Source organism: Anticarsia gemmatalis, chromosome 16, assembly GCF_050436995.1.
Source record: "Anticarsia gemmatalis isolate Benzon Research Colony breed Stoneville strain chromosome 16, ilAntGemm2 primary, whole genome shotgun sequence".
NCBI classification, from domain to species: Eukaryota; Metazoa; Arthropoda; class Insecta; order Lepidoptera; family Erebidae; genus Anticarsia; species Anticarsia gemmatalis.
In genome coordinates, this window is record NC_134760.1 from 12603059 (window position 1) to 12629359 (window position 26301).

General features: G+C 50.9%; 3 protein-coding genes across 8 annotated transcripts; 2 read left to right on the forward strand and 1 right to left on the reverse strand.

Annotated features, from left to right (window-relative positions):
* Positions 1–742: 742 nt before the first annotated feature.
* On the reverse strand, positions 743–3125 carry LOC142979541 (uncharacterized). Its single transcript, XM_076124517.1, has 2 exons — positions 2938–3125; positions 743–1545 (listed from the first exon to the last, which is right to left on the reverse strand). The coding sequence occupies exons 1-2, from the start codon at positions 3065–3067 to the stop codon at positions 872–874; spliced, it is 804 nt and encodes a 267-aa protein (XP_075980632.1). The 5' UTR covers positions 3068–3125; the 3' UTR covers positions 743–871.
* A 2801-nt stretch (positions 3126–5926) lies between these two features.
* On the forward strand, positions 5927–11500 carry kel (kelch protein). Of its 3 annotated transcripts, none has more exons than XM_076124212.1 (9): positions 5927–6234; positions 6468–6521; positions 9231–9544; positions 9618–9701; positions 9773–10207; positions 10281–10557; positions 10627–10759; positions 10824–11006; positions 11073–11500. In XM_076124212.1, exons 2-9 carry the CDS (start codon positions 6500–6502, stop codon positions 11446–11448), a joined length of 1824 nt encoding a protein of 607 aa, XP_075980327.1. In that variant the 5' UTR covers positions 5927–6234; positions 6468–6499; the 3' UTR covers positions 11449–11500. The 3 variants fall into 3 exon arrangements, with proteins under 3 accessions (XP_075980327.1, XP_075980328.1, XP_075980326.1); XM_076124213.1 differs by having other exon boundaries at positions 9236–9544; XM_076124211.1 differs by having other exon boundaries at positions 9250–9544.
* Positions 11501–12328: 828 nt separating this feature from the next.
* Positions 12329–25813, forward strand: LOC142979159 (calpain-9-like). 4 transcript variants are annotated; one of them, XR_012959816.1, is made up of 12 exons: positions 12329–12565; positions 13437–13636; positions 17616–17661; positions 18054–18213; positions 22062–22156; positions 22234–22368; positions 22562–23125; positions 23207–23379; positions 23456–23889; positions 23961–24393; positions 24465–24827; positions 25168–25813. XR_012959816.1 is itself a non-coding variant. In XM_076123945.1 (12 exons), exons 2-12 carry the CDS (start codon positions 13474–13476, stop codon positions 24637–24639), a joined length of 2286 nt encoding a protein of 761 aa, XP_075980060.1. In that variant the 5' UTR covers positions 12330–12565; positions 13437–13473; the 3' UTR covers positions 24640–25813. The 4 variants fall into 4 exon arrangements, 3 of the variants coding, with proteins under 3 accessions (XP_075980058.1, XP_075980060.1, XP_075980059.1); XM_076123945.1 differs by having other exon boundaries at positions 12330–12565; positions 24465–24520; positions 24613–25813; XM_076123943.1 differs by having other exon boundaries at positions 24465–25813.
* The last annotated feature ends 488 nt before the right edge of the window (positions 25814–26301 follow it).

Genomic DNA, 26301 nt, shown 5'->3' on the forward strand with positions numbered 1-26301 from the left:
TATTGTGTGTCACGGATACATTACCGAACCCGTATGGTTTGTTCTTCCTCGTATTCCGCTTGTAAGTTACATCAACATTCAAGCACATATGTTGTATCATTGATTTACTCACTTACCCATTCATATTTTATGTTTTATACAAGGAGCAGGTTTGAAGTTACTTTTGGTTAATAGAGTTAATGTTCATTGAAGCGGCCAGCTTTAAACATTCATATCTGATAGCGTTAGGGCTTCCCGGTCAGTCCCGGTACCACTAGATAGCAGTATTTATACTTAAGTACCTGTGAACGATAGGAGCAGGATAACCCCGTCGAAATGAACAAACAACGCACTTATAAAAACCTTTATTATTTTAGAGATCCTTGTTTGCATCTATTACAAAATAAGTATCTTAGTAATATCTATACACAGTGTTACTCATACAAAACAGAAGACTGTAATGAACTTCCTGTATTCTGTTTTGTATGTTGTTACTCGTCTAATACGTATAAATTCCTGGGCGCAGCACTTGACGCACAGAGCTTCGTCATCTGTGACAGCTAAGTGCTACGTTCTATATCACACTCATACGTCCACAGCTATTCATACAAGTGTTTATTCCGCATTATTTATTAACTTACTAATCATAATTCAGTCTTTTTTTCTAATGAGATAATGATAGCAACTAGATGCGCTACGAGTGCGTGAATATGGTGTCAGCACCGGATGCATGCACTGATCGTCACTGGTCGTCAGTGGCGTAGAGCGTGCGCTCCTGGTGTTGGTAGTACTGCTGGTGCTGGTACTGCTGGTGCTGGTACTGCTGGTGGTGCTGGTAGAGCGTCGCGTAGCGCAGCCACGCGCGGTAGAGGCGCGCGCGGCGGCGGCGCGCTCAGGAGGCGCCGTCCTTGTCGTCGTCGGGGTCGGGCGCGTCGCTGCTGGACGAGGAGCCCGCCTCCTGCGCCCACAGGCTGGCGTAGCTCTGCTGCTCGGCGATGAGCGCCTCCTCCGCCTCGATGACGGCGTTGAACAGCGTGCGCTTGATCTTGATCTGCGTGGGGAAGGGGAAGCGCTTGGTGGACTGACACATGCTGTTGAAGAAGATGTCGAGCGGGTCGGGCTGCGGCGGCGGCGGCGCCTCGCGCTTGCGCTCGTAGGGCGGCTCGCGCTCGCGCTCGCGCTCGGCGCAGTGGCGCTTGGCGCCGGCGCTCGCCTTGCACAGGTAGTCGAGCTTGCGGTCGATGACGGTGAGCTGCTCGCAGCCCTTGCGCTTGGGCGAGGAGTCGGCGTCGCTGTCCGACTCGTCGGAGGAGTGGTGCTCGAGGCCGTTGTGCGCGGCCAGCGGCGCGGCGTCGGGCGCGGCGGCCGCGGGGTACGGCGGCGAGCCGGCCGGCTTCTTGCGGTTGCTCATGTAGGGCTGCAGGAACTGCATGAGGCCCGTGTACTTCCACGGGTAGTTCTTCTTGGCGGGGTTGCCGGGCTCCTTGGCCTGCATGTCGCTCTGACGCTTGAGCGCGTCGCGGTAGCTGTCACGCAGCTTCTTCCACTTCAACTTGACCTCTTTGACTGCAACAAACAACTCAACATCAGACAACATGTAGCACACCGCCACGCGCCACGCACGGCCGTGTATCTATCGCTAGGCGCTAGCACAGTCTAGTACCTATGCTCATTGTTAGACATTTCCTCCATTTATCTCAGTTCGATTACCTACAGTTGTTATATCTTACTCCCTCGTTACTTCATACCTGACGACTACTTACTGTTAATATTGTGTAATCAAGAGAAAATATGCCAATGGGCTGTATATATTACATACCTCCTAATCGGTTTATGACACTGTTTCGCAAGAAGAGCCCTCGCAGACGAAGCTGTGCTTAAAAAAGCTAAATGTAAAGTAGGAGTAGTAAGCATATCAAGGAGGAATGTTTTCAGTAAACAATTGAATGCCATTTAAATTATTCTATTAGATACCTGGGTACAGTTTTTTACAAAATTAAGTACCACTAGCATGATTACAATTTAAAGTTTCCTCATTTTTACTTTAGATTCGGTAGTAGTAGCAGTAATATTCGTGAGACTTGTACTAACGAATATACCTGTATACTTTCGTATATAAAATACCAGTTAGTATTGCTACAAGCACTGACCTACCCTAACGGCTCATCGTGCTCCCGCGCCGGCATCATCTGTGGACTCCCACTACATACCTACTCATTTAAGTTTTTGTTTAGGATGTCCCATTAATCGACAACAAACCAAAAACGATACATAAATAGTCCCAGGTATAGTGGTTCTTTAAAAATGTATTTAAATGATACATTTTCAAAAATATATGTTAATCACCGCCTTGTACTAAATAATTTTTCAAGTAAAATTAATGTTCAATTAGAAATGTTCACTTTGCTTATTTTATTTTTTTTTATGATTTGTAACTCAACAATGCTACCGTACATAGTACTTGAAAAATTATTACAAGGTGCTGATTTATATTTCTTTTAAGGCTGAATAGTGAATTGTATAAAATTCATGACGAAGTTTTCTATTTAAATATTTTTTTTGAGAACGTCTACGCTTGGCTCATCTTTCGTTTTAGCTTGACTTTGATTTATAAGACAATGATAATAAGTAATGTGGGTATTCATATTAGCAACAAAGTATTGAACTCGTATCGGTCAGTCCCATTAGCCACATACAAGAGCTGGTAAGCACAGCGCAGTGGTGGCAGGCAGGTGGCGCCAGTGCAGCCCCGGGCGGCGCCGGGCGGCGCGCGGCGCGCGGCGGCTCGGAGCCCCTCAGCGAGCACCTCGATATCGCACTCACTGCGCGCCGAGCTACTTTTCTTTATGCGCCTTTATATGGCAACAATAGAGGCGCGACGTGCGCGTGTGTGCGTCGACGCGTGTACGTGTGTATGTGTGTGTGTGTGTGTGTGTGTGAGGGGGGCGGGGTGGTCACCTGACGATAGGTCGGTCTCCTTCATGACCTCGGCCCAGGCGGCGTCCTTGAGCTCCTGGTCGCGGTACTCGATGGCGGTGGTGTTCCAGAGGCACGGGTACTTGCGCACGGTCTCGATGAAGTGCTCCATGGCGGCGGGCTCGGCGCGGGCGGTGCGGCGGCGGCGGCGGGCTCGCGCGGCACACTGAGCGCGGCCGGCGGCGCGCGGGCCCGCGCGGGGGGCCGCGCTGCCGCTGCCGCCGCGCCGCTCCGCCCGGCCGCGCCGCCCGGCCCCGTCCGCCGCCGCTCTTACGTGACTCGCACTCGCCGCCGCCGCGCCGCTATCGCCAGCCCTTCTATCGCACGATGACGTTCATCAATTAACAATTTGCTATCGATCGAAACCACATCAATTTCTTACTACTCATTGCAATATTAACCACGAGTCAACGCGCATTTTTTCATCAAGCATCTAGGTTTCTTCTTATAATGCGAATGCCTAATATTAATAGCGGCAGGTAGATAATAGTAGGTACCTACATATGTTTCCCGATATTGAGAGAGATTCAGGCATTTGGCCCTTTATAGCTTTTAACAAACAAATAATAGTTGATTTGAGCCTATCGATTAATTATCCGCTAACCCACTCACTGGTGGCACACGGTGAGGGAAAAGCGCTAATAGCACTTAATAACCCAAAAATAATTCGTAAAACCGACCTAGTTACCTACTTATAACTAGATATTACGTCTCTCTATTCGCATATACATTTTCGTAATATCTAGTTCCTAGGCACAGGCAGATATTATGCAGGTAGTAGACAAAAAAATTCTGTAAGTATAAACAGACTTCGCAAGCCTCCGACCGACCCCATGAAGCGACCTGCGACAGGCGGCGGCAGGCGGTGCCGGGAGGCGCGCTGTGCTCGCACAGACAGTGTTGTGTTGTCCAAATAAATAAAGGTTCGCAGCTTCGGAAGGAAGTTTCATATCCGCGCGCCGCAGCCGCCGACCGACTATCATCGTAATATTTATAGCCACGTTTGTTATTACTTACGTCTCTTACCCCATACCTTTGTCCTGTTTACCCGCGGCCACTCTCCCACTGTGTTATATATTTATGATTATAATATCAATAACCAGCCCAAACCATTAAAACAACTGTTCGATGATAACAACAATATTGCTTGCTACGACTGATGATGAAGGTCTTGCCACGCTTACGTGCCAGACCGAAGATGACAGGCGAGTGCAAAACATGCAGTACAGAGATGTTTAGTCCCTCCACGAAGATGTTTAGTCGAACCAGTGCTACACGATATATAATTTCTTTACGTCTTCGACTTCAAGAATTAAGTTCTCTCGCTCAAGGAAGGAACGTTTATTCCCGCTGCCAGTTTGTTGGTACTGATGCCTACTTACGCACTACTTTAGACTTTCTTAGTTTTTGAACTTCGCCATAGGTTAAGGAATGTTTGAGAGAATCAACGTAGTTGCAGTCACGTGTGGGTGCTACGTAAAGAGCAGCACCTTATGGACCAAGTCCAAGTCCACAATCACATCTTCGGTGTTCTAGCACAGGTACATAATTATTCATATCGTTGCAACTTCCACACCTCTCGGTTTTTAATGAAGCTTACTCCTTGCCCTCACCCCCAGTTCGACCGCACCCGCCGGCCGCTTAGCAACAGTCAAAATCAGCTGGAGTGGAGACTCGCTACTCCCCGCCTCTCCCCGCAGCCCATAAACCTGCCCCCGTCGCACCCGGGGCTCTAGCCGACTCATGTCGTCTCGCTCTCTGTAACCGCAAGAAGCCACGCCTATCGTGCACTCTTTGACACTCTTTGTTCATCAACAAAAATGTAACAATCAAACCAACAAATACGATTCTGACAAAATCAAAGAAGGACATTTGCCTGACCGCTTCCCCTGAAGCTTACTAACAGCAGTATTATCTAGATGAGATATAAATAAGATGATAGTTGCGCTATGCAAAATGCCGGCCGGCGCGGTGCTGGCACAGCTGTTCTCGGATCGATGCGCCCCCCGCGTGGCCTTGCACCGCGCCGTTTCGCCCGCCGCGCCTGCACTCGCCTCACCCCACTGCTCGCCGGGGGCTCTCTCCCGTCTCTCCGGTACAGCGCGGCTGCACAGCATCTCCAAAGCGCTCTCACATAATGATAACGTCGATCTAATATTATGCAACATCACTCGTTAGTACCTGCGCCACCCTTTGCACCCTACGAGTCTATAAGTCTTCGCTGTGTGCGCCCTACGCACCCGAATTGTCATTCTTCATGATAATAAAAATGTTTTTTCAACTTGTACATACTAGGTCAGTGACTTCCTTGTCTATTCCTAATTGTAATCTATAACTCTAAGCTCCCGGATTCACACTTTTGAATAAGTAGCAGCTAAACAAACCAACAATTAAGTTAAAACCTGCCTGAACATTGTGTAAGGTTTGTTACATATTTGGTTAGGTAGGTTAGAGCTATTAGTAGGCGGTGGAATTAAATTAAAATTTCAAATGATTGAGGTTTGAGTCGCTAGAAAATAAAAATGACACTTGCTTTCTATTTTAGCCCCATGAGCTCGATAAGACAACACATAATTAGATTGTACTAATTACATTTCACAATAGTACACAGTAATAGTTACATTCAATAATAGTTATATTATTTTGTTGTATTAATAATATTTTACACACTCATAATAATAATAAGCAAAATAGAATAAAGCGATCTTCAACTTCGTAGTTTTTAAGCGCCATCTATGCGTTATTAGGCGTACTACTGACAGTCCCACGAAGTTCCAGTTTATTTCCGCCAGACAAATCCCCCTGCAAGAGAATAGGTATTAACGATATTTATTTTTCCTAGCAAAAATATAAATTAATATTTATAATCTGCATCGATTATTTATCCAATATTAATGTAAATTTGTTCTGCCTTAAGTAATTAAAATTTAGTGAATATAACGCGTCTCACTGACATCCCTGAACTGACAGCTGTCTATGTTTGACGGTGTTGACATTCTGTTTGCTAACATAATTTGTCAATAACATCTGTAAGTTTATAGTAAAAAATTAACCACTTTAATGTTTCGTGAGTTAATTTTGTAGACAAATAGTTTCTGTAATCGTTTAATACACCGTATAGAAGAATACACAGTGAATGATTAAACGTGCAGTGTCAGTTGGCGATGTATACATGAGAAAGTTGTAGCGAGTGTTGGTAAGCTGGAGTCAAGAGCTGATCGTTAGCGCGGGGCGCTCCACCGCCATGGACGGACAGCCTGACGCCGACAGGGACAGAATGTGAGTTACTCGTTCATGTTTCTATTTGGCTAATCTGTTTCAACAACAGTAAATATTGCGAGGTCCTCTGACCTTTACCTCGAGGTTTACCTTGTAACCACCACGTGACGCTGCCTAAATACTCGAGGTCGCATATTATTTAACGTAGTTACGAAAAGGTTTCCTTTTCAGGCATCAACTTGTTGTAAGTAGGATGATGTGGGCAGAATTGACAGCACTGTGTTCTGTTGCAGCTTGGTGGTAGACAACAGCGCTGCAGAAGGCGATGGAGACAGAGGACGATTCAGGTTTACTTCATTTAGACATCACTTAAGTTTACCATGCTGCATGCACATTGTTCACTAAATATGTTGCAGCTGTGCCCTATTTGTAAGGGAACAAACAACACTCAGTCTTTTTTGTGTCACTCATTGTACAATGTGTTTGAAGTAACAAGCGAGACTGACACTAGACAGATGGACTGACAGAAGCAGGTCACGTCACTCATCACTAAGGTCCGGTGCTAATATGACATGGGTATTATTATTTTCAAGTTTTTCTTTTTACCATACCTATTTCTCTATACTACTACCTGAGACCCATTTCCAGATTCACACAGGAGGATAAATATTATTATAGTTTCATGCGGGAGCCTTAATTTTTTTCTCACAATTAAAATTGCCTTGTATTTTTGTGTCAACTGGTTACAAACATACTTACATTCCAATCTTGCCTCTTTATAATATACACAGATTTATAATAATGGTACAGACAAACTTGAGGTTTTTAATTTATAGGAGTCAGTTTACATGTCACTCACATTCTTGCATTCAGTAACATACTTATTATTATGCATGTTGAGGTAAATGTGTTTGATTATTCCCCCTGTGAAGAGTAAACTGTGACTCTGACAGATTTAACCAGTATTTAATACATCCATACTAATATTATAAATGCGAAAGTAACTCTGTCTGTCTGTCTGTCTGTCTGTCTGTCTGCTACTCAATCACGTCTGAACTACTGAACCAATTTGCATGAAATTTGGTATGGAGATATTTTGATACCCGAGAAAGGACATAGGCTACTTTTTACCCCGGGAAAATGACGCATTTCCCGGGAAAATTCAGAAAATTCAACGAAGTCGCGAAAAATCAATGTAATAATGACATTGAATTAACAAAATTCCGTTGCCATGGCAACTGTTTTAATGGCGGATATGCCTTAGCGCGACTTCGTTATACTAAGAGATATAAATAATTTTGAGAATATTTTTCGTAAAAAAAAGCATATTTTATATCATCACGCTACGACTAATAGGAGCAGAGTAGGTGACAGTAAAAAGTGTTACAAAAACATTGAAAATTCTGACCCATTCTCTCTTATGTGACGCAAGCGAAGTTGCGCGGGTCAGCTAGTCTCTTATACATTCTTAATAATATCATTAGGGATCTATCAATGTATGTAAAACTGTGTTTGCTCTTTTATATTGGCTGTTTCTTTGCATAGCATTGTGTAGTTTCATGATTTTCTGTGTGCATTATCAAAATCATGGTCAAACTGATTGGTTGATACAGCAATCATCAAATTGACAGTACATTATTTTGAAACAGACTTGTAAGAAGCAACAAAGTCCCAAGCTTTCTTTTTATCAAAAAAAAATTAACAGTGTAATAGGTACCTACTTAGCATTAAGTTACTAATTTATTTTATTTATTTATTCTTTAGATCAGACACACAGGTCCATATTATTTTATATACAATACTATATTCTATACATTGATAAAATACTATAAACAAATATACTACTCAAAACAAAATAAGGGCCACTTAATTTTTTTAATAGAATTTTCTTAATTAGATTATTTATTTTTTAATTTAATTTACATTAAATCAATGAAATCCGTAATCAGCAGAAAAAAAATACAAATACAGTTTCAAGCAAAATGGTAATTTTTGACGAAAAATACGATTACGGAAAACTTGCTATAATTTTGAAAGGTTTGTGTATCATATTGTTTTTTTCTAGTTTTTTAGTATTGTGTGTGGCCTCCTCTTTTGGGAAAACATGCATCCTGAAGCCAGGGTAGCACGCTTTCTATCAAATGTCTCACTGTTTCTTCAGGAAACTGCTCCCAGCTTGATTTTACCACCTGAGTCGGTGGTCTTCTATTATGAACCGGTCTATCGGCATCTCGAACGTTTCGTTTGAGTAGATGCCAGATGTTTTCAATCGAATTGAGTTCTGGACTGTTTGCGGGCAACGGTAACACCCGGATATCAGCGTCTTCTAGAGCCGCTCTGGTGGGTCTTGCTGTATGTGCGCGTGCATTGTCGTGCATTAACTGAAACTTTGCACCAATTCTCTGTGCCAATAGGACCAAATGGGGTCTGACAACCTTCTCAATGTATCGCTGAGCAGTTACAGTGCCTTGATTGAGAATTACAAGCTTAGTTCTATCGGATATGCTGATACCTCCTCACATGGATGAAAGGGTCCGAAAATCGCTCACCTTCTCGTCTCCATACTCTAATCCGACGATCATCACAAAAAAAAATCATCTTACTCTTATAGTAACCAGCACTGTACCCCAATAACTCATGTTCCAGTTAAGATGTTCCTTACAAATGCTACGCGGGTTGTACAGTGAGCACTAGCAAGTGGAATGCGCACTATACGTGTCTAGTTTCCACTCCAATAACATGTGTCTACACATAATATTACTGTCTCATAAGCATCAACCACTTAAATATGCATTTAAATCAATAAATAACCCGATTACAAAAAAAAATTAAGTGGCCCTTATTTTGTTTTGAGTCGTATATAAACAATAAACACTACATTCTAAATAACCTGTAATTCAGATGTGGACTGACATGTAGTGTCAGTAGCCGTCCTCCGTACCGCCGGAACACAACACTTCTCGGCCAAAATTTAAGACCTTAGCGAGACGATTCACGCTTCTAAATTCATCTACAACCATTCATCCCCTATTCGAACCGCTCAAAAAGTGTAGTAGTGGAGGTGTGTGTGCGCAGCATCATGGTGCGCTGCGCGTCGCAGTCGTCGCTGGACGAGTCGTCGCAGCGGCCGGCGCCGGGCGAGGCGGGCGGCGGCGCGGGCTCGCTGCACGCCACGCGCCTGCTGGACGCGCTGGGCCGCCTGCGCCGCGCCGCCACGCTGTGCGACGTGCGCCTGCACGCGCACGAGGCGGGCGCGCCGCCCTCCGCGCCCGTCAGCGCGCACCGCGCCGTGCTGGCGGCCGCCTCGCCCTACTTCCACGCCATGTTCACGCAGTTCGACGAGAGCACGCAGCCCACCGTCACCATCCAGGTAGGCGGAGCGCCGCGCGGCCCCCGCCCCGCGCCGCCCGCCTCGCTCGCTCACTGCGCCTTGTCGGTTTCAGAACGTGGACGAGGCGGCGCTCGAGGCGATAGTCGAGTACGTGTACTCCCCGGAGTCGCTCGTCATCACCGAGGAGAACGTCCAGGTGGGTACCGTTCCGCGGACGCGTGCGAGCGCTCGTAACGGTGTGCGTTAACCCGTGTGTGACGATCGCAGAGCCTGCTGTCGGCGGCGTCGCTGCTGCAGGTGTGCGGGGTGCGCGAGGCGTGCTGCGTGTTCCTGGCGAGCGCGCTGTCGCCCGACAACGCGCTCGGCATCCGCGCCTTCGCCGAGCTGCACGCCTGCACCGACCTGTGCCTCTGCGCCCAGCGCTTCATCGAGACGCACTTCGTGGAGGTGCTGGACACCGAGGAGTTCCTGGCGCTGGAGGCGGACACGCTGGCGCAGCTGCTGGACAGCGACCGCATCACCGTGCCCAACGAGGAGGTGGTGCTGGACGCCGTCGTGCGCTGGATGCAGCACGCGCCCGACGCGCGCGCCTCGCAGCTGGGCGCGCTGCTGGAGCACGTGCGCCTGCCGCTGCTGGCGCAGGACACGCTGGTGGCCCGCGCCAGCGCCGAGCCGCTCGCCAGCGCCGGCCTCCGCGTCAAGGTGAGATCCCCCGTCCGGCATTGTCACTCCGCCGGGAATGCGAAGCTTAAATCCTATACCGTCGCGATTTCAGGACCTCGTAATCGAGGCGCTGTCCTTTCACCTGATGCGGCCCGAGAGGCGGCTGGCGGCGGCCGCCACGTGCGCCCGCGCCCGGCCACGCCAGCCGCCGCGGTCCCCCAAGGTTCTGCTGGTGGTGGGCGGGCAGGCGCCTAAAGCCATCCGCGACGTGGAGGCCTACCACATGGAGTGCGGGCGCTGGCGCTGCGCCGCCGAGCTGCCTACGCGCCGCTGCCGCGCCGGGGTCGCCACCGTGCAGGGCAAAGTCTACGTCGTCGGCGGATTCAACGGTCGGTGAGAGTCCGCCGCGTTCTCGAGACCCTCACTCGCGTGACGTACTGACCGCTGTCGTGTCGCAGGCACCCTGCGCGTGCGCGGCGTGGATATCTACGACGTGGCCACCGACACGTGGAGCGCCGGCCCGCCGCTCACTGCGCGCCGCTCCACGCTCGGCGTGGCGGCCGTCGGACACATGATCTACGCGGTCGGCGGGTGAGTGCGGGCGGGCGGGGAGACGACCGGACTCACCGGGCGGTACTGACGAGAGCGATCGCAGGTTCGACGGTGCCACGGGGCTGAGCTCGGCGGAGGCGCTGGACACGCGGGACGGCACGTGGCGGCCCATCGCCGGCATGTCGACGCGCCGCTCGTCCGTGGGCGTGGCCGTGCTCGGCGGCAAGCTGTACGCCGTGGGCGGCTACGACGGCGCCTCGCGCCAGTGTCTGCACACCGTGGAGAGGTGAGTGCGGGCCGCGGGCCGGCGCGTGTCGCGGCCCGCGGTGCTGAAGCGTGGGCGCGTGTGCAGGTACGACCCGGCGGCGGACGCGTGGGAGAGCGTGGAGGAGATGAGCGCGCGCCGCTCCGGCTGCGGCGTGGGCGTGGTGGAGGGCGCGCTGTACGCGGTCGGCGGCCACGACGGGCCCGCCGTGCGCCGCTCCGTGGAGCGCTACCGGGCGCCGGACGGCTGGAGCCCGGCGCCGCCGATGCACACGGCGCGCCGGAACGCCGCCGTCGCCGCGCACCACGGGCGGCTGTACGTCGTCGGCGGGGACGACGGCGCCGCCAACCTCAACACCGTGGAGGTGTTCGACCCGGCGACGGACACGTGGACCATGCTGGGCGCCACCATGTCGGTGGGGCGCTCGTACGCCGGCGTGGCCGTGGTGGAGCGCGCCGCGTGATGCCGCGCCCCGGCGGAGCCGCCGCCGCCGCCGCGCTGCCGCGCCCCCGCGCCGCCGCCGGGCCGCGCGCGCGCCGCCCGCGCCGAGCCCGGCTACGCCAACGTGGGCGTGTACGGCGCGCGCTGGCGCCCGCTGTACGTGCAGCGGCCCGGCGCCGGCTACTGGTGCTCGCAGACGCTGGAGTTCAACGAGCGCTGCGGCGCGGCGGGCGGCGGCGCGGCGGCGCGCGGCGGCACGGTGCCGCGGGCGGCGCGCGCCCCGCTGCTGCGCGTGTCGCTGGGGGACCTGGCGCTGCCGCCCTGCGTGCTGCTGCTGCCGGCCGCCGCGGCGCCGCGGTACCGCGCCGAGCCCGCGCCGGGCCCCTCGGCACCCGCGCCGCTGGTGCCGCTGGGCCCGCTGGTCCCGGCGCCGCCCGACGACTCGGACGACTCGGACGACTGAGCGCCGCCGCGGGTCGCGACGGACGCTCTTCTGAATCTCGATGTGACGTTATTTTTCTATCGTTAGTGGTTAGCGACGTAGACGGTCGTAGAGACGTAGCGAAGCGAATGCTCCTGTTTCCTCGTTATTATTATATTATGACTTTCGATAGTGAGCTAGTGTATCTCTATGTAAGTTAAATAATAAACGTTCATTCCATTGTCGAGTAGCGTCTTTCATTCGCCTGCACCCTGAGCGTAGTGACTTGCCGCCCGCTTCACGTAAACCGGCGGTATCTACTTTCTGGAGGGCGGAAGCGCCCGAACCGCAGTCGACGATATGCTTCGTGCAAATATAGGCTCTCCCGAATAAGGGTACTGGCGGCGTGCTGCGCGCTGGAGGCTCGCGGCGGTGCTGCTCGATTGTATGCTAATGGCGCGCGCCGGGCGAGTGGCGCGAGTGCTGCGGCCGCGCACGGCAGCGCTCGGCGGCGGGCCGCGGCAGTGCGCGCCGCGCCGCCGCCGCGACCACACGTGCCGCCCGACGCTCGGCCGCTTGTCACGCGACTCGTGTCATCGCAGTGACGACAGCTCTCGCCCGTGTAACGGCACGCGCCGCGCCGTTACACTTGTAGCGTAGTAGTTCGCAGTATGCGCTCGGTGAGCCGGCTCGGTCTATCCGCACGTTCACTCGAATCGTAAGTATGTAACAGTTCAGCTGACTAAGTGACGCGCCGCGCCGCTCGGAGCCTTAGGACGGCTGGTCTCCGAGCCGCCACCGAGGAATGACCCCGATTTAATTTGCACTATGATTTATAATATACACTTTAAATAGATAACTTTAGTTTCGACGACATATATTTCATAGATACACTGCATGACACTTTAGGTAGGTAATTTTTTCATGCAGTAATGTAAATGTTTGGTTTTAGTGGTTCCCTAAAGTAGCCGCAGTACTCTGTTACTGTGAAACACAAGTTCCATGTATATTTTACAAGTGTAGACAGGTACCTACACACGAGTATATGCTACATATTCCTACTGATAACAACAAACAATATTATAAATTGCTCGACGAGCTGACCGCTCGCATACAGCTGTAGATATCCATGTAAACCCGTTAGTGTAACGTTGATGTCAGTGAGGCAGCTGAGTCGGTGTGTCTCGGAGCACCCGCGCACCTCGACGCGGACGCGGACACGCATCATGTGTGTCGACAGCAGCATTAGGTGCTCGCGGCACATCGCCGCGGCTCGCTGCGGCTGTAAACAATCATAGGCCACTGCTAGTTTCCCGCGGTCAAGACCGAAGCGAATGGTCGGCCGTAACCTCATTCTAGTGTCGTTCTCTGTTTTGACAAAAGTAAATTAAAGCCATTACGACGTTCGGTCGCCGTACGGTGAGCGAACCGGTCGGAGGTTTTGATATTTATTGGAGCGCGTACGCGTAAGTAGGTACGTACAAAGAGCTCGAGGCCTGAAGAAGTTGCGAACACGTAACAGTGTGCCTCGCGTGCCGTAAGTGCTGTGAGTGAGTGGTGTGGGTGGAGTAACGTGAGTGCTGTTGCAGCGCGCACGTGCGATGAGCAGGGCGCCGCGCGCGCGCCATGAGGAAGTTCATGCGCACGCGCGCCCACGCGCCGCCCGCCGCCGCGCCGCACCCCGCCCACCCCGGACACACCGGTCACCCCGGACACCCCGGCCACCCCGGCCCGCCAGCAGCCCTGCCGCCGCTCAACGGACACGCGCACAAGACTAACGGACACGCCAGTCAGTCACCTCACGACTATCATTGCACCACATTCGATCATATCATGCACAATTTACAGAATTGCTCCCAATACCGTTGTCAAAAAATCAAGGAAAATCAGTACCACAGTCTTCTTAATAGCTGAGTATCTTTAAGTTGTCTCACAGTATGCGCACACTGCAACTGCATTTTCAGCTGAGTAGTGCTAGTATGCGTAACTGGGCACAGTTCTGCAGAAACGCCCAGCGAAATGATCATTTAGTAAGTTCAAAACGATAAAAATACGTGTGCTAGCAGGGAGTGGGGACGTTTTGCGTAAAACAAGGTGAAAACACAAAGCGCTTCGAACTTTTGAACTTATCCTTGTATTATACATTTGCTTTCCGTTCACCTCCTGAACAGTCCTGGTGTAGGCACTCGCTCCGTTTCACAGCCACACTGCGTCATTGCATACCCTTCCGAAAACCATACTTAGATGAGTTTAGACATTATTATGTTTTCTATAGAAGACATCATTACGAAAGAGCAATAGGGGTAGTTTTCCAAAAACAACGAAACACTCATTTACCCATTTATTTGTAACTAGAGGCCGTTCGCGTGGAAACCCTTCCCGTGTAAATCCCGATACCTCGGAAACTCCGGGATAAAAAGTAGCCTATGTTATTCTGGGTCTTCAGCTCTTCAGCTTCCTATACACCAAATTTCATCGTAATCGGTTCAGTAGTATTTGCAAAGAGTAACAAACATCCATACACACATACATTCTCACAAACTTTCGCATTTATAATATTAGTAGGATAGCATGATTCATATTTACGCGCTTGTTATTATAGCGTATTTCATTTCATGTACTTATAAGTTTGGTGTTTCTATACCGATTTCTATGATTCTTTTCTTATTGAAAAGGTACCTACTAATGTTAATTTTAAAAACATAGGGATGAGTGTGAGTATTATTGGTATAATAAACGTAAGAGTAGACAAATATAATCAGAAATCTCCGAACTGCTACGCTATTGGAGGTTACACGTGTTATTGTGAGTCAACCATAATAAATGATAGACATATGCGGTCTGAGATATTTTTATATCATTTTATCTAAACATATTATGAAGCTGAAGAGTTTGTTTGTTTGGTTGTTTGAACGCGCTAATCTCCGAAAGTACTGGTTCGAATTGAAAAAATCTACTTGTATTGAATAGACCATTTATCGAGGAAGGCTTTAGGCTATATAACATCACGCTACGGCCATGAGGCAAAATCGGGCAAATCTTTCTCTTATGTGACGCAAGCGAAGTTGCGCGGGTCAGCTAGTGTAGAATATTTCCGTTATGTACATGATTTCTATGTAGCTTAAACCATTAAAGCTGCACACGCGACGGAAGCTTAAAAAACCAGGTACCTAACTTCTCCCGTTTTCCCAACATTTCCTTTCACTGGTCTGCTTCTATTGTACTAAGTTTCGTTGAAATCCGTCAAGTAATTTATGTTTCTATAAAGAATATAGGAGACAGACAGACAAAAAATTTACTGATTGCATTTTTGGCATCAGTATCGATCACTAATCAGCCTCTGATAGTTATCTTAAAAATATATTTAACTAGCTGCCGCCCGCGACTTCGTACCCGTGAAAAGGTTTCCTGTAGTAAAAAGTGTTATATGTGTGAATCTAGTTTAATTTCTAAGAAGGTGGTTTAATTTCTTTTCTAAAATCTAAGAAGGTTTACACAAACTTCCATCCCCTATTTTATCCCTTTAAGGGTGAAATATATCAAAACTGTTTCCTAGGCTATGTTCACGTCGTAGTACCTGTATGCATGCAAAGTTTCCGCAGCCGCAGCCCGGTCGGTTCAAAATTGACGAAGTTCCATGCCAACTTTCACCCCCTATTTTATCCCTTTAGGGGTAGAATTTATCAAAATCCTTAGCGGGTGCCTACGTCATAACATCTACCTGCATTCCAAATTTCAGCCCGATCCGTCTAGTAGTTTGGGCTGTGCGTTGATAGATCACTATGTCAGTCACTCAGTCAGTCAACTTTGAGTTTTATATATATGTTACTGTAAAAGCCCGAACGATGGTAAATCCTAAGATTTTCCGGTATAACCTAAGATTTACCAACTCGCAATGGTAAAAGTCCGAATAATTCTTTTAATTCGAACTTTTACCTATACTCACTTGATGATGTCGAGATGTCGCCGGAGCCCCGCTTCGCGGGGCTCCTCCTTCTGGGTGGTTCAAAAAAAATAGCCACGAAGGCTAAGGTGGGAGCATCTCTTCGCTCGCTCCCACCTTAGCCTTCTAACCTAACCTACCCATGTCGCTTTGCCCAAAACTCCTTCTTTATAACTATGTCACAGTATATAATTATACCGTGAAATAGTTATAAACATAGTTATGAAGGAGGATTTTTTTATAAATCGCAACATAGTTTTTAAACTCTGGCTTGTTCGGACTTTTACCATTGAGAGTTGGTAAATCTTAGGTTTTACCGGAAAATCTTAGGATTTACCACAGGTCGGGCTTTTACAGTAACATATATATAGAAGAAGATAGATAGATGTACAAATTTGACCTCTCTACAGATTTATTATAAGTATAGATTATAGAACTGAATATAAAGTTTCACTTTTCTAGCGCCAAGATTGTCGAATTTCCGAACATTCATCCCCTCTCCCCTTTTACCCATTTTTTTGCGATAAAAAGAAGTTAATGTTCTTTCTTCGTAACTCTATCTCAGTACCAAATTTCATTAAAATCAGTTCAGTGATTTAATTAGACGTGAGAGCGTAATCCGCTGAACTGAAATGTTAATGTTGTAAACCGGCGGTGAGTAACTTGATTATAAGTAACTTATAGTTTAACTTATAGTTATTACCTATCAACTCATCCATTTGTTACTTATTAAGTAAGTATCTTTGTCGTTCTCTGCATTAACATCATCTGTGAAAGAGTGTTGTGTTAGCCGCTCAATGTGCTAAATAAATAAGTGGGTGTTGCGATGTAGCGGTGAGGTAGCGGCGAGGTAGCAGCACAGAACTAGGTGAGACGGAGGCCGCGGCGGTTAACATTCAGTGTGCTAGTGAAGTGGTACATTTATAATAATAATGAAAAGTGAAGCGACTGGTCGCTGGAGCGGCGCATTCCCACGCCTCCGCCACCGCGCCGGCGCAGCCACATCACATCAGTGCGCCGCACGCACTCCACACTCCGCTCTCCGCAGTCCACAGTCCAGAGTCCACACGCACCGCGCTGCCTACACTTACCAACCAACTTGAACCAACGTGTGTGGACTCACTCGTACTGTCTGACACTCATGTACCAGAATCAATCTTTAAGTTCAATTAAGTAATTAATAGGTGACAGACACATACACGCTTTGTCGCTTTACTGTTAAGTGTTAGTATACTTAGTAATGAATGATCTTAATGTGCGCATAGCTTTGATTTCTTATCAAAACACTTTCATCATAAAGATAACTCCAAATGGTTGTCATCGAATAATTTGTTCAGATTGGTAGTGGGTCTCTGTAGGAGCTGCCGTGGAGACATAGCGGCGAGTGATATCGTGTCGCTTAGTCAGCCACAGCTAGTAGAACGATCGCGCCGCAAGATATAGAAGTGATGATGTAATTGTAATTGTAATTGTAAGGCTAGCAAGTGGTCGCTCGCCGCGCGGCGCACTGCGGAAGCGATGCCGTGCAATTTGTTCAAGCAGCGTCTAGAACGCACATCGGTAACACACAACCACATAACACTCACTTCCACACTCAAGTACATTTAGGGTTGCGTTTTTCAAAGGACGGAATTCAATTGTATTCAATTACAAGGACCCTACAAACTTCAACTTAATTATCTACTGGAACCCTCCCCCCCCCCCACATGAAAAAATAAAGTTGCGTCCTCTGAAAACACATGTTAAGGCCTAAAAAATGTATCATTTCAATGGACTATCACTAATTTACAAGTTCGAGAGTATGATTAGTGTCGACTGTTGACAGATGGCGTAGGCGCGCGCCGCGACGACCAGCACTCCACGCTCTCCAGGTGAGTGTGACATGTGTGACGTGGACACTGGATGGAGCCACATCGTTATCCTGCCGTCGCCGCCTACACACCTAACACGTAGCATGAACATGGACCGTGGACTCTACTACTGAGTGATCGATGCCACCGTCACACTCGCCGTCATGGTTGTCAGCAGTGGCGCAGTGATCTTCGTTACCATTACATTACACAATACTGACAATACCTACCAGTTATTGTCATCAATATTTATATTCAACTCGTTTCGCAATACTACCTCCTTACTGGTCACTACGACTAGTGTCTGTGTGGCGATAGTGCCCAACTGCAGATAGCTCGTCCAGTCAGACGTCAGACGTGGGTCATCAGTAAGTGGGTAGTGTGGAGATTAAGCTGGTGTTCCGTGGCGGCAGGTACTGGAGCGGCTCCGAGTGCTCGGGGGTGGCGGCGAGCTGCGCGCCGGGTGCGGGGTGTGCGGGGGGCGCTCTGTTCGAGGACGCGCAGTTCCCCGCGTCGTGGCGCGCGCTCGGGGACAAGCGCCTCGCCGCCGCCGTGCGCTGGCTGAGACCTCACGTGAGCTCCACACTACATACTATACGCTACGCTTAAGTCCACAGCTTGACGCGAGTCAGTATTAACCCTCCCTTGTTCTGTCTCATAAAACTCACCGTCACCACGCTCAATTCTTGAAATGAGCCTCTCCACCTCATTCATTATGGTGCACCGATTTATAAAACCGCTCAGCCGATTGGAACATCACAACACTCACAACTAGTCACAAGAGTGGAATAATGTCGGATCTATTGCATAATCTGCTCTTAATAGTCTCAGAGATCCCCAAACATATAATATAATTTTTTATACAACATTGCTTTGCATTTACAGGCTCGGTTTTTTACATCTTATCCAGAGGTATTGCACGGTTTACTTGAGTTGTTAACTTGATAGCAACGCGCGACCCAACGTATACTTACAAGCGCTTGCACAACCTCAGTGTATTAAATACATTATGATATTTGCGAATAAGGATCCAAAATCGGAGTGATGGGTCCAAGGTGAGGCGCTGTGGATCATAACAATTACTAGTATGTCATTACGTGTAGTGTGAGCGGTGTGTGTGTGTGTGTGTGTGTGTGTGTGTGTGTGTGTGTGTAGTATACATTGTACACGCACACCAGGCAGTACACGCGCCCGCCATATTGTTGTATGTAAGCATTATGTGATGATCCCGATATACTGATACCTGCAGCTCGCTCACTGATACACGCACACTCCTCAGAGCGCTAATTGTGCACACACGCGCGCCGCGCCGTCCAGCCTCGAGGCCGACTCACAGGTGACACATAGTACAGTATCTCATGCACCGTACACGGATAATCGGTTTGATATATTGAATTCCACTAATTCCACCATTCATATTGACTGATACGATTATCAGAAGTGCGTACGGGCGGTGGGGGGGGGGGGGGGGGTCGGTCGCCAGGGAATCTAGTCCGAGACCACAACCGCTTTTACGATGTAGGTTTCACTCACTTAAGATTTGTTTTTGAGAGTTGAGTCTAATAGCCTATCGTAGCACGTGGCGCGGCGTGTTCCACAGTGTCGAGTGAGCTAACTGTTCACCGCGAGACGGACGCCACCCACCGTCATCATAACATAACACGAGGTACTACAAACACTACCACGTACTTGTACCGCTCCCTACACACACCTGACACCACACACCCTGACTTCAACTCAAACGTTGGGACGTTTATAGGAGGTTTGACTTTTATTATAAGTGATTAAATACCTACTTTATAATAATGGATGTTCATATTATAGGGTACTAGGGGTAAGGTATTTGTGGAGCGGCAGATGCAGTGTTGTTGGAGGCGCGTTGATTGTTGCTCGATATTGTGCCGCCCTACTGTGTAGTGGGTGTAGTGACGGTGGCGGTCACGCGTCATCTGTTTCTCATATTAGCTGCACGTTGGCATTACATCACACGCCACGCTACATACACTATCTATTTATATCGACGTTGTGCATCACCGGCGCCGCGTGTGCTTGTGTCGGTGTGTGCGCGCACAACGGGATCAGCTTCCGGCGAGCGAGTATCGCGCGGCCCGATACTATTATATTATTATATGATCTTTATTATGTACAACTTGGTATCCACGCGCGCCGTGCTACTACGAAGCGAATTCTCTGTTTTTCCTTGCCAAGCGAGAGGGTGGTACAACGTCTGACATTCGGTACATGAGGTATATTCGGTAAATCGGTAATATGTTATAGGCTTCCCTGGCATCGGTAATATAGTATTAGAGGATAACACGTAGTTACGTTATACACGGCTGAATGGATATTCATTCCAGCCACATAAACATACTATATGTCGCGGGCATTGCAGGTGTCATTACTTGTCCTTACTTGGCCACGGAGCTGATTGTTCACGTGAAGGCCCGCGCCTCTCCCGCCGCCGCGCCGACGCGCTGCTGCGCCACCTCGCATACAAAAGACATCAACGCGCCCTCGCTTACTTTGCGTCGTGGCGGTCGTGGGCACTGATACTGACATATCTACGACGGTAACACAAAGAGTCTTATCGTCGCTGTTATCGTAGTATTCCACTTGTATTGACGTGATGCATAAAGTAGGTATAGATCGCAGTTAACAAATGTGTAATAAATAATAAAATAATGACAGTTTCGTCTGTATGACCGCGTTACAGTTGTTTTGAGGCAGTAACGGTCCCGGCACTGACTCACCGCCGCGCTGTGGGGACTAGTCGGGAGTATTGCGTGTGCCGTGAACTGTGCGTATTTCTCTCCAGTAGGGTGCGTCAGCTTATGTTCCGACACACTTGGGCCAGCGTAAACATTGCATACAACGAGGTTGCACTTGTGCCAACATACTGAAAGTAGGTCCTGCATGTTGATAGCGGCCTCCCCCCACCCTCCCCCCTTATCCCCCGCTCGGTCCGCGCGCGCACGATCACGTCGCAGGTGTTTACTAATCTCATTAATGTTGAAATATTTGTGGTTCGACGTGAGCAGAACCTACTTATTTGCGCACACTCGCCAGTACACTGGTACTATACTATTGCTACACTTCACACAAAACGTCGCCGACGTGCGGGCGTCATGTGTTATCACTTGATAATGTTCACTTGTGGAGGTGCATTGCCCTGCGCCCGCACTCACACGCAATAGTATAGTGAAGTAGCGTGCTGATGACGAGCCCACATTCTACGAGGCACCGGGGCTCACCGCCACTCACCGCCACTCACCGCCACTCACCGGGCACGCACGAGGGTGGAGCGAGCTGAGAGCTCTGCTTATTACTTCATATCTGTAACTGTATCAGTAGTTGAACCGTTACAATGACGTCACGCTGTCGTGCCGCCATTTCTGCGGCCGACCGCAGGCTCTCAGTGAGTGTCAGTGTAAGCCACTGCCGACTGTTTACTGCCATCGATGAAGGCGGCCGCGGCCTCTGAGCCGGTGTCAGGCGCTACAACTCGACACAGCACGTCGCCTCGTCTCGCCCCGTCGAGCGTCGAGCCACAACATAGTTAGCGGCTCACTTTGAACTTTCTTATTTTAATATTGCGCGTGTCGCGTGTACCAACAAGCACCGCAGTAAGCGTGTACCGCGTCATGCACACACATACACACACATAGTCGCTCTGTGCAACGATGTCACAAGTGCAGTTAGGTGACGCGCCGCCCTCGATACCGCTGACACCGCACTTGTAGGGCTATTACTAGTCGCACTCGCCTGCGATATTTCCCAGCGAGTGTCGGCGCCACTCACACGACCGATCGCTTTCCGAGAACTAAAATCTCACCAGAATCCGTGCCATACGATTTCTCCGGAACGTGCGCCACATCTCTCCCGGCGTCTCCGGCTCAGAACAATGTGCTACACGCTCAAAGCGTCGCACGCGCCACTCCCGGTGTGTCTATAGGTCTACTCGAGTGTGCTGTGGCGCGGTCGCTACCCAACTAGCAGTGTATGCGACTACCACGCGGAGCTCTCAGGTTCGAATCGAGTACCGGAACCGAACAAAAAATTGTTCCTTAGTTTTTCTATCAAGAAATACTCAGTGAATTGCCCAGAGTGAGGTAGGTGAATTTATAGGCCTCCGGGCCTCGGAGAACAGCTCGGCAACTGAATATCGGCTAGGAGGACAATATACTACAGTAAGGCCAATAAAACGAGATAAAAAAAATGTTTAAAATTCGAACTGTATAAAATATTATATATTATTATAATATATATTTTCAAATAAAAATGTTTTGAACCGCTGAATCTTTGTTTACATTCTTTATCTCGTCAGGTTGGCCTTACTTGAAGTAGTAGTGGCCATCACACGTGCAGCGTGCACTGTGTCGGCGGCTGGTGTGAGGAGGCGAGTGACAGTGCTCGTGTTGCAGGAGCTGTGCGCGCGCCCGAGGTTCCGCGGCGACGAGCGCGCCGCCTCGCCGAGCTCCGGCGCGCCCGCCGCCGACGACGACGATGAGCCCGCCAGGTACGTGTGCCGGTGCAGTGCGTGTGCGCGTGTCTCGCGCGGCGAGCAGCGACTGTTGCAGTGTTGTTGTTGCGCAGGTGGCACGTGGAGGCGGGCGCGCTGGGCGGCGCGGCCGTGTGCGTGGCGGCGGCGGCGCTGGCGGGGACGCCGCGCCTGCTGGACCGCGCGCTGCCGCCGCAATCCTTCACGCACCGCTACTCCGGCGCCTTCAGGTAACTATCGCACCCACCGATCTATCTGTTTGTTGTCACATCACGACCGACTTATTCGATCGCCTCGATTTTGACACGCGATGCACCACCTTCGCCAGTGGTCGAGGGTTCATACTTATCATGAATAATAAATTTGTTTTTATGCTACCGTGAACATCATGATGGCCGCTATTTGTAACGCGACGTGGCGCAGGTTCAGGTTCTGGGTGTTTGGCGCGTGGCGCGAGGTGGTGGTGGACGACCGGCTGCCCGCGCGCGGCGGCCGCCTGCTGGGCGCCGCTTCGGCGCTGCGCGACGACTTCACGCTGGCGCTGCTACACAAGGCCTACGCCAAGCTGCACGGCGGCTACGCGGCTCTGCGCGGCACCGGCACCGCCCGCGCGCTTCAGGACCTCACCGGCGCCATCGTGCAAAGCTTCTCGCTGCGCCACCAGCCGCACGCGCTCACCTTTCAGGTGCTCAACTCCGCCGTGCCGCGCTCCACGCTGCTCGTCGCCACGCTGGCCCAAGACGGCGGCAAGCGGCCGCGCCACGGCCTGCTGGCGGGGCAGGCGTACTGCGTCACGGGGTTGGCGCGCGTGCGGGACGCGGGCGGTGCGGCGGGCGCGGGCGGCGGCGCGCTGGTGCGCGTGCGCGCCGTGTGCGGCCGCGGCTTGTGGGCCGGCGCCTGGTCGCCGCTCAGCGCCGAGTGGCGCGCGCTGCCGCCCGCCGACCGCGACCTGCTCGCCGACCGCGCCGACGAGCCCGGCGACTTCTGGTGCGTTCCGGACCTCTCGTCGACGGCCCTCGCGGGCTTCTCGAGTGACCTTCGACGCTGATCTTAGTCTCTCGCGTGCAGGATGTCCTTCGGCGAATTCGCAGCGACCTTCGGATCGCTGGAGCTGGTGCACGTGGGACCGGACGACTGGCTGCGCGAGCCCGCGCTGCACGCGCGGCGGCCGTGGCGCGCCGTGTTGGCGCGTCGCCGGTGGCGTACCGGCTACAACGCGGGCGGCCCTCCGGCCTGCACCGGTACGGGCTCCGACGTCGTCCCCTCCCAGTCTCCCATCGGACCGGCGCTCTAACGGTCGCGCTCGTTTTTCGACAGAGACGACGGGCACGAACCCGCAGTTCCACGTCCAGATCCCGCGCGCGGAGGCGGGCGGCGCGCGCAAGTGCCACGTGGTGGTGTCGGTGACGCAGCAGTACGACGTGCGCGGCGCGCGCCTCCGCGCCATCGGCTTCTGCGTGTACGAGCTGCCGGCGGCGGGCGGCACGCTGCGCCGCGAGCCGCGCCCGCTGCGGGGGCTGCGCGCGCTGGACGTGACGCACGAGTCCCGCGCGCGCGAGGTGGTCACGTTCTTCACGCTGCCGCCGGGCCGCTACCTCGTCGTGCCGCACACGCGCCGCCCGCACACCGACGCCGCCTTCCTGCTGCGCATCCTCACGGACGACCACACCGACGTTTGGGAGCTCAACGAGGACAACCTCGTCGTGCGCGACCTGTGCGCCGAGTTCCGGGACGACGAGCGCGCCGTTCCGGTACGAGCCCGCCCGACCGCCTCGGCCGAGTCGCGCGCTTCCCTCCTCACCTTGCCGCGTTCGTGTCGCAGGCGGAGATCCGCGCGGCGGCGAGCAAGCTGCTGCCGGAGGGCGAGGCGGAGGAGGCGCAGGTGGACGCGGCGGGGCTGCGCGCGGCGCTGCGGCGCGTGTGGCGCGTGTGCCTGTGCGCGGCGCCGTCGCTGGAGCTGTGCCGCGCGCTGGTGGCGCTGCGCGACGCGGCGCTGAGCGGCGCCATGCGCGCGCGCGACGTGCCGGCGCTGCTGGCGCTGCTGGCGTACTGGCGCGCCGCCTTCCTGCGGCTGGCGGCGCGGCGCTGCGGGCCGCCGCGCGTGTCCAGCTACCGGCTGCGCGCGCTGCTGTGGGCGAGCGGCGTGACGGCCAGCAACAAGGTGCTGGAGTGCCTGGTGCTGCGCTTCGCGCGCCGCGCCGCGCTCAGCGAGGAGGACTACGTGATGGCGCTGGCGCGGCTGCACCTCGCGCACGGTGCGTATACCGCCGGGTGGCTCGAAGGCGTCTCTCTTCGCGGAGTAAAGCCGGACGTGTTGTTGTTCCAGAGCGCTACCGCAGTCTCGACGCCAAGATGAAGGCCAACCCGCTGTCCTTGGAGGAGGTGCGTCGGCCGCGTGACCGCGTCGTGAGCCCGGGCGCGACTGCGTCACACTGACTGAGCACTGAGTGACGTGAGCGCGTTGTTGTTCGCAGATGATCCTGATGACCATCTACTCGTGAGCGCGGCGCGAGGGGAGGCGCGGGGCGAGGCGGCGCGGGGGCGCGTTGTTACTTAATGTTATTCTGTTGTCTGTTATGTCGGCCGCACTCTGCGGTCCAGAGTGTTCGTCGATACGTACATATATCGATGATCGTATGTTATTATTTATTGCACGTTCCGAACGTGAACCTGTAGCTAGATACTTAAGGTAAAGATATTGCTAATGCGAGCGCATAATATCGCACCCTTGGTGCAACACTGTCACTTATGCAAAAATGTAGTTTTTCAGGAGAAGCATTTAAAACTTTGACACCTCCCACAACAATCACTTTATATGATATTGATAAGATGAATACATCAGCGAATACTTTAAACTTTACTTTTGCGTAAATAATGATAATAGACAGACAGTAGTAGTGCTTTAAATCAATTACTACATAAGTAACTCATATTTGCATTTTTTTACAAAAGTGACATTATTGCACCGGGGGTGCGATATATCGTACAATAACCAAAGATTTTATCCGTTCCAAATCACCGGGGTACAGTACAAAGCTGTGCGTGTGCCGCAGCGTGTGTATCAGCGTGTGAATCAGCGTGAACACACACGCACGCACGCGCACGAGCGACACGGAGACACGATGTGATATTGTTCTACTAGTTACTTGTACTTAGTAAATTATGATTGTTATATTGTGTTAATGATATAGAGTAGAAGGGTGCTATTTATCGTAATGATGTGTGCAATGATGTAACTGTAATAAAGATATACTTAGTGCGAGGCGGGGGCGCCGGCGACACGAGGCAGCACATGCCGGGGTCACAGCGAGCGCGGCCATCTTTAACACAAAGTTGTTTGTGTAGGTACAAGTCGCGAGAGTTTAAAATCGTTAAATACATTAACCGTTTGAGCTACATTGTTTCCGAGTCATCAGTATTGTTGTGTCTTGTACCTAGACCACGGTGGCAGGTGAGTGGCTGAGTGGTATGTTGCTAGTTATATCACAGCAAGTGGATGTTGTTGTTGATCACTCGGCAGCTCTGCGCTCGTCTAATGACGTATTATGAACGTATTTGCTGACAATTTACAAACGACTCGTGTCATTATGATAATGAGTGTTGTTTGTTTGTGTTCGGTGGCGCGGCATGGCTCGCCTCCTCCTCGATAATGGTTCAAATAAATGTTTACAATGACGTCTGCGCTGTTTTAATTACCCTGCACTTAGATAATGAGTCACACAAACGAAGTTTGTGGATACCTTATCTTAATTCGAGGAACAAGAAACTATTTAACTTACTTGTTACTACTCAAGTAAGTATAAACATTTACTCTTCCACCCCCAGAACGGCAAGATAGTTCCCATGCAAACTGTTATCCTCTATAAACTCTATATTAACACTCTCGGGGATGATTGTATCAAACCTCTGAAACATGTATTAATAATCATTATTATTTGTAATCATAAAGGAACTGGATTACCTACATAGCTTTCAATCATCTTAGCACAAAAACATTAACAGCTCCAATACTAACTTGCATTCTCCACATTTTCAAGGATAGGTACCATGCAATACAATTTATACATCCATGCATTTTTAACCCCCAACGCAAACAGAGGGGTGTTATAAGTTTGACGTGTCTGTCTGTCTGTGGCATCATAACTCCCGTAAGGATGCAGTGA